Raw genomic sequence first — 14,047 nt, 5'->3', positions numbered from 1 at the left:
ACGCAGGTTTTTTTACTAGCAAAAGTCGTAGCACAGACTTCAGCTGGGTAGTGCAGGGGAGAATGCCTTCTTCTGCCTCAGAACTCACGTTGCTTAGAAGGAGAATGCAGTTGCCTAAAGGATCTTCTGTATCAGCATAGCCCTAAGAATGTTTTTTAAGAGAAATTGACATTCAGTTTTATTCATATTGTTTTCTTTTTTTTTAATTAGATGTTTTCTTATTTACAATATCTCCTTATCCAAGTTCCCCTCCAAGAAAAAAAAAAGAAAAGAAGAAAAAAATTAAATTAAATTAAATTAAAAAAAACTAAAACAATCCCCTGTCCCCTCCCCCCTCCTCCTGCTCACCATTCCACCCCTTCCTGCTTACTGGCCCTGGCATTCCCCTATACTGGAGCACAGAGCCTTCACAGGGCCAAGGTCCTCTCCTCCCATTGATGACCAGCTTGGCCATCCTCTGCTATACGCATGCTACTGGAGCCATGTGTACTCTTTGGTTGGAGTTTTAGTCCCTGGGAGCTTGAAGGGTACTAATTAGTTCATATTGTTGTTCCTCCTAAGGGGCTGCAAACCCTTCAGCTCCTTGGGTTCTTTCTCTAGCCCCTTTTGCTGGTGGAATTGCAAGCTGATACAATCACTCTGGACATCAGTTTGGCAGTCCCTCTGGAAATTGGACATAGTACTACCAGAGGACCCAGCTATACCACTCCTGAGCATATACCCAGAAGATGCTCCAACATGTAATAAAGACACATGCTCCACTATGTCCATAGCAGCCTTATTTATAATAGCCAGAAACTGGAAACAACCCAGATGTCCCTCAACAGAGGAATGGATACAGAAAATATGGTACATCTACATATTAAGTTTTCAACTTGAAAATAATAGTAATTATACAGGCATGTCATGCAATTCATTAATTCCTTTCAAGTCAATTGAATAATAGAGCCTCTTTTGAAAATAGCCTACATACATGAGATTAGGAGCTGAAATAAAACTAAATCAAAAGTAAAATAAGTTTTAAAGTACATTTTAAGGAAAATAGGCTGATATGTCTGTTTTCCAAAATGTGAGCAGTAGCAAAGCAGGAGTGCTATAGGAACTCCATGTAGAAAACGGCACCAATGAGCTTCAAGGACAAAACCTATGTGTCCATTGGAAACACATAACCATCATCCATAGGAAGCTGCAGTCTGTCTCCAGTCAATTACAGCTATTTCTTCTACATAAATTTTTACATCAAGTAACACAATACAACGTAGATAATATAAAAGTGAGAATAGAAAATGTTCCTGAAGCTTATTCTTAGATGTCCTAAAAGCTTTAACTGTGAACTTGACACAATCTAGAGTCATCAGAGAAGAAAGCCTGAATCAATGGACCACATAAATCACATGTGCCTGTGGGTATGTCGGTGGAGACCGTCTTGATGATTCACTGATGCAGGAGGGCTCAGTCCACTGGGGGTAGCACCAGTCCTAGAGAGCTGAGCATAAGCACGAGCTCCTGAGAGTGTGAGCCACATAGCAGCAGTCTTACGTGGTTTCTGTCTGAGTTCCTGCCCTGACTTCCCTTGATGTTGGGCTGGGACCTAGAATTGTAAGCCAAAAACCCTTCCCTCCCTTAAGTTACTTTTGGTCATGATGCTTGTTATAACAACAAAATAAAACTAGAAAGGAAAATGTGGAAGGGAAAGGTAAATAAAAGTCACCTTTCTTCATGGCACTAGACAAGAGCTTTCCCTACATTCTGACTCTTTCTTTCAAGTGGCTAAGCTGCAGATTACTCCTTTCTCAAGGAAACCACCTGAATTCTTAAGAATCCCAATGAGTTCTTTTTCAGATCAGAGTGTCTTATCACACATCAGCACACTTAAATAGGATCCTATTTAGTAAATACAAAAAAATTACATTTTTGAATGTGAACTTTTAACCATGGAGCCAATATCTTTTATAGTAATTTGAGAGTTGTTCAGTTTCTAAAGATAAATATAATTATGTACTTAGAACCAACCAAACAAATAAACCTGGGACTGAAGATATAGTTCAGCTGTAATGAATACTTCTTACTGAAGTTCAGTTCCCAGCACCTACATCAGGCAGCTCATAACTATCACTCCAATTCCAGGTGATCTGGCACCTCTTTCTGGTCTCCATGCATACCCACACATACATGGCATACACTCATACAAACACACATACACACATAAATAAAATAATTAAAATAAATAAATAACTTTGTGGGTCCTAGCTCTCTACCTTTCCATCCAAGGGAGATGGGAACCTAAACTTTCCTCATTCTTTCAATGTCAAGAAGCACTGCTTAAGAAAACCTTGTGCCTATAAGCTCATTAATCAAAGTACCACTCTAATTGAATACATGCACAAATAGAATTCATGAGGCAAGCTAATTATACAATGTCTGTTTAACAACGACTGCTGGCTTTGCCTCAAAGCCTTTATAAAAGGTTGAGCTCTATTTTGCACAGTCAATACTTTCTGACTTCCCACCCAGGTATGTATGTAAAGCATACACAGGCAAATGCACTATCCTTGTTTAACCTTCTGCCAGGAACAAGACAGCCATGCATTTCCTGCTCACTTATCCCCAGTGCCTTCACAGCTCCACTTCATTTTCCCCACAATGTGACAGTTCTGCTGTTTGCATTCTTTTAAATCACTGACAACCGGCCAAAGATAAATAGTATCATAAAAAATGAATTGCACAGAGTACCTGTAGCACTGGAATGACAGGACAGAGAGATTCGATAAACTTGTTCCAGGTCAGAGCTGTCATCATCAATCGTCCCTGAAGCAGATATAGCAGAATGGTCTTGGCAGCAACATTCACCTGCTCAACAAGAGACACAGCCATGCTATGAGATGTTCCACTAGGTCCTCTCACAGGCCTATGTTTACAAATCTGAAAAGGTACAAAATCGACTTATCTTAAAGTGTTCCTCTCTTCATATATCATCTGTATCCTGGTATTAGTGAGTTTGCTCCCTTACTAATTTCTACTACTTTACCTTCATCAATTAATCTGAACTAACAACTATTCTGTAGCTCCCTACATATAAAAGATAATCAAAGTAAAATGTTGATCTGATCCAATGAGATCAAGTGCATTCTGTATTTTGATTCACCCATTTTCTTTAACATCTTTTTATATAAATAATATCAGAGCTGAACTAATACACCAAATGCACATGTCCTTGTAGCTTCTCATCAAGCTGTTCGATTTTATTAATATTTCTTTGACTTGGTAGAGTAATCTTTTGCCCATATTTTTAATATATTATACCTCATTTTTGGATTCTTGCATACCAAATGCAGAGATTTCATATAGAACTTTTGGATGAAGCAGAAAATGAATTCCACTACAAAGTGAAGACACAGGTTTAGTGACATTATGGACACCTAAACATTCCTGTAAAATGATACAAATATTTTGAAATTAGTGCATAGTATTTCTAAGAGTACTCTTTCTTATGTTTATAATTTGTTTCCATTGTTAGTTTTCACATGATTAAAAGGTTATTTATCTAGTAAGATTTTTATACCCAACTGTTCAAGTCTATATAGGCTATATAATGTTCAATGAGTCAAGTCTTCAGAGACAAAAAATACAATCATAACTTTCAGAAGTCAACAGATATAGAAGACATGACAAAACTTTAAGCTAATGTGTGACTTGATTTACTGAAGCTTGACAAAGAAAAGCAAAATTCAAATTTAAAAAAAAAAAGTAAGGAAGAAAAGAAAGGAGAGAGGGAGGGAAGAGAGGGAAGAAAGAGATAGAGTGAAGAAAGGAAAGAAGGAAGGAAGAAAGGAAGGGAGTGGTGTATATTGAGAATATGATGAAGCACACAAAAGAAAGAAACAGTAAATTCTTTCCCAATTATAAGAGAAAATGTTTTCCTAGAACCTGTTCAATGTGAGAGAGAACAAAAGTGATCAGAAATATTAACAGAATATAAACCCAATAGGTGGAAACACAGAATTTTGGATCACAAACCTAAACTCAATTTCTTTTATACTGCAAATTTCTCTCCTTACAACTAGTAACAATTCACAGATCAAAATATATATATGTCATCTCACATACTTATATGCATAAAAATTTTTTTAACTATTAAATTAATGTCACAAATAAGTACTCCAAACTTGAGAGTTAAGACTTCAACCTTAATGTATAAAAATAGCTGTCACTTCCTTAAGACACACACAATTCTGAGCTTCAGTTTATTCATTCATAAATGTAATAATTCTTTCTACAAGCCTTCTATGGCCATCTCCTGAAGAGTACTACCCAAATTATAGCTTTAAAAATCATCTCAGATGGTCATAGTGCCATCTGAGCACCATGGATTAAAGTTAAAACACCTTGGAATTAACAATCTTGGTTCAGTAAAAAGGAGATTCAACCTAAAGTCATCATTAAGCAAAAGGAAGTAAATCCTAACTTAAAACAGTAAAGATGAATTAACTAAATAGATCTCACATCCTTCAGATAAACTAAACACTGGGCAAAAACATGAATAGTATGAGACTACTTTAGGCAGACAAAACAAACAATAATACATTTTATTTATAAAGACATGAGTATCCAGTAAACATATATTCCACAACATGAATGGAAAGAGGCACGAACAGCAAGAGTAGCTGAGATGTCTGTGTCACTGCGGTATTTTTATTAATGTGAAAACAGATCAGAAGTAAGAATGGCAAAACGCAAACACTTGTTACACCCAAACAGACTTACAGGAGTTGTAAGATTTATAGTGCAGCCTTCCCAGAACTGACTAATGACTACCATCTACTTATGGAATACAGTTCTTAGGGCTAACACAAAAACAGCAGAAGAAAAGCTCCACCTTCACAATCTCCAGGCAGCACTGGTAAGTCTCCACCTTCACCTGTGGCAATGGGTGAGACAGCATATGAAGAAACACCTTCTGACTCTCTCCCTGGAGTAATGGACTAGCCTGTGCAGATTTCCAGCTGGTAAAAAGGAAAAACAGCCAAGACATCCGAGGTCAGCAAGATACTAAGCAAAGGATTACAAAACATGTTAGAAAAGATCCCCTCCTACCCCAGATCCTTTGAGTGACATCTTTCCTTAATTAACTAGATTGGCATGGACTCAGGCAAAAAATAATTCTCTCTAAAGGAATAGAGAGAGAATTATACAAAAAGGAAAAATCCTTAAAAACTCACACTTGCAACCAGGCATGATGACACATGACTTCAAGTCTAGCACTCAGGGAACAGGGGGTAGGCATATCACTAAGTTCTACCCTGGACATAGGATGTTCCAGGCTAGCCAAAGCTACATAGTGAGAACTCATACAAAAAATAATAAATAAAATCTTTATTAAAAAAGAATCTTTGGACTTAAGCCCATGAAATGGCTTAGAGAATAGAGGTTCTTGTCACACAAATCTGATGACCTGAGTTCAGTTCCCAGGTCCTAGAGAAGAAGAAGTGAATTTCCTTCCCAAAACTGTCCTCCTGGCTTCATACATCATGGTATGTGCACCCATATTATACACACATACATATTAGTAAAAAATAAATAAATAGAACTAAAATGTTAGCTGATGTTTGTCATATTATGAAATTTATAATAGGAATCTGTCCCAATATCTTAATATAAAATAACTAATGCATAATGCTTTCTAAAAATCCACTTAAGAAAATTAATAATTTTATAAAACTTATAAAAAGAAATCTTAAACTTAGGCAATTATTTGTGTCGACTTTAGTTTTTTTTTTTTTTTTTTTTTTTTTTTTTTTTTTTTTTTTGAGATTGGGTCTTACTAGACAGTGAGTGCTGACTTTTAACTATGAGTCTCCTGCTTCTGTTTCCTTAGTGCTAGGTCTGTAAGTGTGAACCGGCTCCTGACTGTTAATAACTAATAACTGAGTAGTTGACAAGGACAGCTACAAATGCACACAAATCCAGGAACTACTCATTTCATTATGGGCATGATTCTGTTAAATTAACTCTTCAATAAAGCAGCTAACTAGCTCAATGCAGATATACAATTTAATGAACTAATACAATTTAATAGTGAGACCCATAAAACAACTTAAAATAGAAAACGTGTAAGTTAAGTTTCACTTATATATATTTTTATTTTGTATTTTTTAGTTTTTGTACATTGGTGTTTCAACTGCATAAGTCTGTATGAGGGTGTCAGATCCCATGGAATAGGAGTTACAAATATTTGTGTGCTGCCATATGGGTTCTAGAAATTGAACCTGGGTCCTCTGGAAGAACAACCAGTGCTCTTAATCACTGAGCCATCTCTCCAACCCCTAGTTTCATTTATATTATTTCTAAGTTTACACACTCATGTTCATTTATATTGCCCCTAAGCTTACACACCCATGTTCATGCATATTATTCTTAAGTTTGTATATGCATGCTCTACATCCAATGCCTGTACATGCACATGTGTGTGTCCACATACACTGCCCTATATTAATACTGTCAACACTTAAAAAGGAAATATTACATCTTTGAACAAATGTAGATGATTTCCTTTATTAGGGGAGAATGCTGATGATAGGAAAAGCTACGCAAGGCTTGGTCCGCCAGCTCCACTAATTCCAGAAGATTCTTTTCTCCCTGCAATAAAAGAGGAAAAGGATAGGAAATATAAAATTCATATTGAATAAAATTCTCAGTTAACTAAGTACCTTCAGGAAAATAAACCATTCAAAGACCCAGTTCACATTTTTTCAAGTCCACTTCTTAACAAATCAATCTAAAAATATCAACCCAAAAGGCAAAGTGTGGCAGAAATCCTAGTAAAATGTCATCTGAGACTTATTTGTTTCCTTTGCTCACTTGTGACTTCTGTGACTAAAAGATTGGTGTATTTTAATACCTACTATCCTAACAAGCTCTGGAAACAAGAAGGCATCATCTATATACATGCACAGTCAAAAGACTCCAAAATGTACAAAAATAATAAATAATAAATCCACTTAAAGATGCAATTTGAAATTATAAAAGAAGAAACTGGAAGCCAGTGGCATTAGGAAGTGACAGAAAAATTGGCCAGGCCAAGTAGTTCAGGCCTTCATCCCAGCTACTGAGGAGGCTGAGGCAGGGGGTCAAGTATAAGGCCCACCAGGACTACAAAATAAACTCAAGTCAACAAAAGGGCTGGAGGCTTACTTAGTTCAGCTTCAGCAGTGAAGTGCTTACCTAACAAGTAAGAGGCCTGAGCTTCCATCCCCAGCACAGGGGGGTGTATTAACAGAGGGAATATGGCAAAAAGAAGAAGAAAAAATAGGTAATGAATAAAGAAAAAATATAAACACGAGGTTCAGAGATACTTCAAAAAAAGTAAGAAGTATGTGCTTACTCTTCAGGGCCCACTTTGATATTCTCAGGTGCTACATATACCTCAACTCAAGGCAATGCCATCTCTGGAACCCATCTCTGGGATCCACTAGCCTTTCAGTATAATATGTTATATTTCAATAGTAAATTTATATGAAATAACAAGATACCCACTATCTTACAAATAATAACTCAAGACTGTAATTAACAGCTACAAAAATATCAGGTTCTTCATGAAAACATGTAGTAAATGTCATAAAAAATTAAAACAAAATTTTATCTACAAGTCTCTAAGTATGCATTAATATAGCTCTCATAATTCTTGTTTTCTTTTCTTTTTTTTTTTTTTTTTTTTTTTTTTTTTTTTTTTTTTTTTTGGCATTTTCAAGACAAGCTTTCTCTGTACAGCCCTGGCTGTCCTAGAACTTACTCTGTAGACCAGGCTGGCCTCGAACTCAGAAATTCGCCTGCCTCTGCCTCCCAAGTGCTGGGATTAAAGGCGTGCACCACCATTGCCTGGCTCATAATCCTGATTAAATCAGTCATCACTCAGTTCCAAAAATGTGAGAAAATGATACAAGTACTTGCTATTTATGTGTAAGACAGAATAGCCATAGCTTTTTGAAATGTCTAATTCTATGAGAATACATTATTCAGTACCCTAATGTCTCTGTGTTACTTCTGTACAAATTATATCTTTATTTTAATCAGACTATAGACCACTCCAATCAAAATGTATGACATTTTTATCACATATCAATAACCAATTCACTTGTATATCTACCAGTTGGAACACTGCAAGTTAGATTTTCTAAACACTTCATTAAAAAAGATTTAAGAGATTATCTTCAAAATATTTTACCTCTTTCCCCACATCAGACAGGAAGTTACAGGTACACTCAATTGAATAAACAGCCTCTGCAGTTCGCTTATAAATGCTGTAATTTTCAGAATCCAGCTGTTCCAAGTAAGCCACAACAGTATCATGAATCTCTGGATATTCCAAAGAAATAGGCATGTCCAACGAGACAAAAAATAATGCTGCTGACATGGACTCTGGCAAAAACTCACTCGCCTTGATGAAAAGAAAAAAAATTTTAAATTAAATATTTTCTAAAGTTTTTTTTTTCCTAGAAACAAACTGTATACTATAATGTTAGTTGAGCCTATCATATTCTCTGTCAAAAATCTGTTTTTCTCACGAGAAAATTGTATTTCCCATCACATCAATATATGTTTTACTCAGTGTAATTTCTCTCTGCCCAAAATGTCTCAAGTCCAAATAGGCCTCCTTGTCCCAGTCTGGGAAATTGGTTACCTTCGTCCTCTTATACTCAGAATTACTCTCCCTCTAGTTGCTGTCTCTTGTTTACACCTCTGCTATGAAGTAAAGAATGAAGCCAACACGCTTCTGAGGACAGAAACATTTTCTCTGACATATATAACCACGCAATATAATACAACACTAATTCAATTGCAACTTGATTTATTTGAGCAGAAATTGATTTGTGTTCTCCTTTAAGACAGAATTCAACATAATATTTCAAATCATTTCAGAAAACTTACAGAAGACAGACCTATTTTATTGTTTTACATTACAATATATTTTATAATCAAATTCAATGGAGCTAAAACTAGAACTAATTTTAATGATTCTGTGGTAAGACTCTAAGTATTAATTGAAAAATAAGTATTATCTTTATTACTGAATTTAATCATGACTTATTTCATTGACATCCTATTTTAACAATAATCATCAAGTGCCTGAAAGTCTAATATTAAGAGATGAATCAATTAAGCAATGATGCCCTTAAAAGAGTTGCCAAGTAAAGATCAAAAAAGATAAAGGAATCAAATTTTAGGTCAAAACCACTGAAAACCTAAGACACATATGAGAGCAGCTATTAGAAAGTCATGAGACCCTCACTGTTTTGTTAGTAACACTCTTACTGAAAAAGAGAAAAACTATATATCTGCTCAACAAATACTAACTGAACCTCCCCTATGCAGATGTGTGTGCTGGGCACTATACCAGATCCTAAGGACACAGCAGAAGCAAAACAAAGTCTCTGCCCTCATGAAGATGACATTCCACTGAAGAACGAAGAAAGTAAGTACTACAGTCATAAGATGTCACATGTGGCTACAAGTACTAATAAAAAATTTAAATCAGGATGAGCATGATAAAGAAACGTAATATGGAATGGATAAGGGAAGTGCTACCACTTTAAAGCAGAACAGCATCTCTGTAAGGTGACATCAGAGTTTCCTAGTTTATATTCCACTGCTGTAATAAACACCATGACCAAATCTATTTTAGGGAGGAAAGGGTTTATTTGCCTTACCAGTTACATACCATCAAAGAAAACCCAGGCAGGAACTCAAGGCAAGAACCTGAAGGCAGGGACTGAAGCAGAAACCAATGAGAAATCTTACTTAATAGCTCGATTTCTGTGGCTTGCTCAGTTTCCTTCCTATACACTTCAGGACCATCTGCCCAAAGACAGCATGGTCCACTTATTACTGGGCTCTCTCACAACAATCATCTGTCAAGAAGACATCCCCTCAGATTTGCCCACAGGCCACGCTGATGGAGGCAATTCTTCAATGAAGGCTTCCTCTTCCATGATGCTCCTATACAATAAATGACCTGCTGCAGAGCCCGGCCTAGGTGGGGACAGAGTGACATGGCACCTGCCCCTTGACAGGGCCTGGTATGAGCCTCCATGAGTGTCCATGGCTGCTGTGGGTGTAAGGATTGTTTGTATAATAATGTACTTATTTTCACATTCCTCTGAGGAATGTCCTCCCTGTTAATGTTAATGATTCCATGAGAATCAGAAACAGCAGAAGTCTAGGAGGTGAAGGTATAGCTAATGTCTCACCAAATGCTGGGACCTTCAGAACAGCCCTTAAGGCTATGGGAAAGAACTCCAAATACATGAGTTCAAAATATAATTATATATAATTTCTCAACTATGCAAAATATAAGGATGCAATATGAATATAAGGGGCTTCATTAATCTAAAGGAACAAAAGGCAGCTACACTAAGAGCCAGCTCATACAAAGATACAAAGGCAGGCAGATTCCTGAGTTCAAGGTCAGCCTGGGACAGAGCACAGTTAGGCTCAGATGTGGTAGAAATGGTAATTTCAGGGCAAGATCCCACCCAACTAGCTTATTGTCTGTGCTTTACAGAGGCAGACAGATTTCTGAATTCTTTTTAAATGTTAAGAAAATAAATGTATGCTTGCAGTCTCTTCAAAATCAAAGGGCTGGGGTCAAGGGATGCTGATTCATAAGATAACTAAAAGGAAACCTGGAATAAATAACTGAATTGGTATGTAGATAAAAAACTGGGCTTTTGGTCTGCAGGAGATGAACTAGCAAAAAGAGATAGCAGTTCTTTTCTAGATTTTTTTTTCTCTAGCAAGAATAGAGCTGCTTGGAGATCTCTGGAGAGCAACACAGCTTTTCAATAATTGTTTCTTAACAGGATTTCTGACTTGGTCAGAAGATCCAATAATTTTTTATAGCAGCTTTTCTGATTTTGGTGTGTGTGGGGGAAATAGGGAGGGAAGGAAGGAAAGAAGAAAGGAGGGAGAGGGAGAGAGAAGAAAGAGCAGCAGCAAGCAGAGTCTGGAAATCCACCTCAGCAGAACCTAGGCCACCAGGTTGGACCCACAATTTGACTTCAAGTCATTCTTTTTGCTGTTCCTAGACACGCCTTCTCTCAGAAGTCCTCTCCAAGCTGAGGCTGGTCCTTGGCAACCTGAACCTGTCAGGAAACATAGATATCTGGGAGGAAAGCAGTCACAAAAAAAAAAAAAAAGGAGAGACAAGCTCCAAATAGGCCATTATAGATAGTGCTGAGCGATAGAAATAGGGAAAGAAGAACCAGATCAATTGAGACTTGATCTTTCTTAAGGATTTGCTCACAGATGGATGCCTTTGGCAGAATGCAAGCAAGTATTAGTCTGACTAGTCTGCAGAGAATACAGAGTAAAACAAAGGTAAAAAAAGAGAGACCAAGGAAGAGTTCACTTCAATAACACAGACCAAACAGGACATGAGGCTCAACTCAGGTACTTCATACTGGAGAAACTATGCTTAAGGACTGTTAGCATCAGGACATCCAAAGCCTGTGGCGATGTATGGGTGGATCCACAGACCTGTTGCCAGGGCAACAGCCACCATATTCCCAGAATCCATTGGGCTCACCTCCCACCTTTACCTGTGGCCATAAGTCACAACTCATATATATACGGGGAACATTCCTCCATCTTTCTCTCTCTCTCTCCCTCCTCTCTTTCCGAGCCACTACCCCTTCTCTCCCTCTCAATTAAACCTCTTGCACTTGGAACTGCTTGGGCCTAGTGTGTGGTATGTTCTGACGTGATTCACTGTTCTAACACATCAAGGACTAGAACCTTTTGCCTACAAAATTAACATGGAAAATGAAGATACTATTCACTGAAATAACAAAGTCTATGGGAGAAAACATTTATGAAACAAAGAATTAGGTCTGAGGTACGGAGTTAGAGATACCATTATCCAAGTGAAGATACTGAAATGGAACACTAGAGATATAGAACATATAGATGATATGAAACATATGATATATGTGAATGCCTTGCCTGTAAACATAAGTCCTGGAATCATAAACAAGGAAATCACATTTAAAGATCATATAAACGGAGGTATTTCATGAGGTCAGTCTTCTACATTTAAAAGACTAGGAAGATAAAGAAAAATAAGTAAAGGAGAATTGGTGACTTGGACACAGTGTACTGAAACAATACAACCTAGAGGGTCTAACTCCATCGTAACTACATTTTAGTGTTAAGGTTCGAAGTCACTGAAGAAAGACCCCAGACTCAAATAGTATGCAAGAACAAAGAGCATTTAATCTGCAGAAACAACCAGCATGCAGATATCACCACCACTTCAAAATGGTGACCTAGACAAGGACAATAATGGAACTGCTATTAAATCTTTTCTGATGTCAAAACTGCAATGAGAATTCTGCCAGTCTTCAAGTGTCACTTGTTAATTACTTCTGAGATAGCAAACCGGCATCTAAAACCTAGAGCACATTACAAAAGGTTGCAAAAAAACATTAGCCAAAGGTCATAAAGAAGGGAACTAAGAATTTACTATAGGTGCAAAGACAGAAGATAAAATATTGACTAGGTTTATCTATACAAAATTTCAAGGTTAACTTAGTTATGGTCTTTAACTCTCCATGAACCTGTAGCACTAGTAACAAATGGTGAATGTTTAGCCAGATAATTACTCTTGGTAGATACGCATATAGTCATCCTCTCATGTAAACCTTTTATTCAATTTATGACCTGAATTTATGTGCAAACTTGTGGTGTATTTTTTACCATGTGACCATGCACTCTGAAAGATGTACAAGTGTTGAGAACAAAGAGCAGAGACAGGCCTCCCTCTCCTTTTTCTTCCCAGAATTTCAACCAAGAGCTGAGCAGTTCCTGCAGAGATAGAACAAAGGATATTTTAACCCCACCCCACCCCAACCCATTCTACTATGAGGTGCTAAACTGAAAAAGGCAGCTTACAAAACTACTCAGACAGGCAGGTCAGAAAAGTGACTTAGACTTAGGATAGATAAACATTTTATTATTACTATATTGTTAGGATTAGGTAATCCAAGACCTCATTGATGGGTGCCAGGATGTCCCAGATGGGCTACATTCCTTCATAATAAATGATTAACCACAGAATGGGCAGTTCCTGAGATAAGATTATCTCCCATTCATGTGGCTATCTTTAGGCTGTTACTCAACTGGGGCATTTTATTGTCTTGTTCTAGGACTTTGAAGTCTGCTGCTGAAGCAAATGGTTTATGGCCTAGTTTCTGAGTGGAAACAAAATGGGATGAAAAGTCTCCTTCATTAGTTTGAAAGAGCAATGCCTAACTCTAGTGGGAAAAATAATAACTGGGTTTGAATTAAGCATTAAGAAGAGAACAGAGTATAATAGTACTTGATAAATATTAATTTCCTTGCTTTCCCCCTTTCCCTCAAGGAGAAATTTGACATTTTAACTCTGCATATTTGTATCTGAAACTCTGTTATATCAACAACTCAAAACACCAGGCTAAGATCCTAAATTTAATTCTTGCATTATCTAAGAGTTTGATAGAAAGGAGACCTCTAGGTTAGAAATTTAGCTCAGTAGTAGAGTGCTTGCCTAGCACTTTGTCTCCAGCAATAGAGGGTGTCCAGGACAAGAATTCATCCCCTTGGGCCCTATCCTGAATAATCAGAATATAGAAAATAGGATTATCAAGATCTCCAGGAGATCTGTTTGCACAATATACTTCAAAATGTACTACATTTTTCTCTCTGGTGAGTTTCTGAGACCAGAGCAGCCAGCCAGGAGGCACAGGCCCCACGAGTCCCAGGGGAGCCGCAGGACTGCAGGAGCAGGATCCTCTCAGCTTCCAAGTGACAGAGGAGGATCAGCTTCCTTCTCTGCCCCTTCCCTGCAAGCGGAGGGCCTACCTCCAAGGAACACCTTAAGCCAGAGATTCTGGCAAGAGCTGCCATTTTCTCTCTGGTGAGTTTCTGAGACCAGAGCAGCCAGCCGGCCACGAGTCACAGGGGACTTGCAGGGCAGCAGGGACAGGACAAGCTCTAGTCAGAGACACTAAGAACA

General features: G+C 37.4%; 1 protein-coding gene across 7 annotated transcripts in view; it reads right to left on the bottom strand.

The window, feature by feature from the left end:
* Rttn (rotatin) overlaps nucleotides 1–14,047 on the bottom strand; it is a 186,230-nt gene that overhangs the window by 131,332 nt on the left and 40,851 nt on the right. For 5 of the 7 annotated variants that reach the window (XM_031366214.1, XM_031366216.1, XM_031366219.1 and 2 more), the window contains 6 exons: nucleotides 8,222–8,434; nucleotides 6,524–6,636; nucleotides 4,877–5,003; nucleotides 3,304–3,429; nucleotides 2,734–2,853; nucleotides 3–142 (listed from right to left, as the gene is read on the bottom strand). In XM_031366214.1, coding sequence (XP_031222074.1) covers nucleotides 3–142; nucleotides 2,734–2,853; nucleotides 3,304–3,429; nucleotides 4,877–5,003; nucleotides 6,524–6,636; nucleotides 8,222–8,434 — 839 coding nt within the window. The remainder of the gene's footprint in view (nucleotides 1–2; nucleotides 143–2,733; nucleotides 2,854–3,303; nucleotides 3,430–4,876; nucleotides 5,004–6,523; nucleotides 6,637–8,221; nucleotides 8,435–14,047) is intronic. The other 2 variants (XM_031366215.1, XM_031366217.1) reach the window with 1 other exon arrangement.

The sequence above is a fragment of the Mastomys coucha genome, unplaced genomic scaffold, assembly GCF_008632895.1.
Source record: "Mastomys coucha isolate ucsf_1 unplaced genomic scaffold, UCSF_Mcou_1 pScaffold13, whole genome shotgun sequence".
In the NCBI taxonomy this organism is placed as follows: Eukaryota; Metazoa; Chordata; class Mammalia; order Rodentia; family Muridae; genus Mastomys; species Mastomys coucha.
The sequence above is the reverse complement of the archived record's forward strand: the minus strand, read 5'-3'. Positions and strand labels throughout refer to the sequence as shown.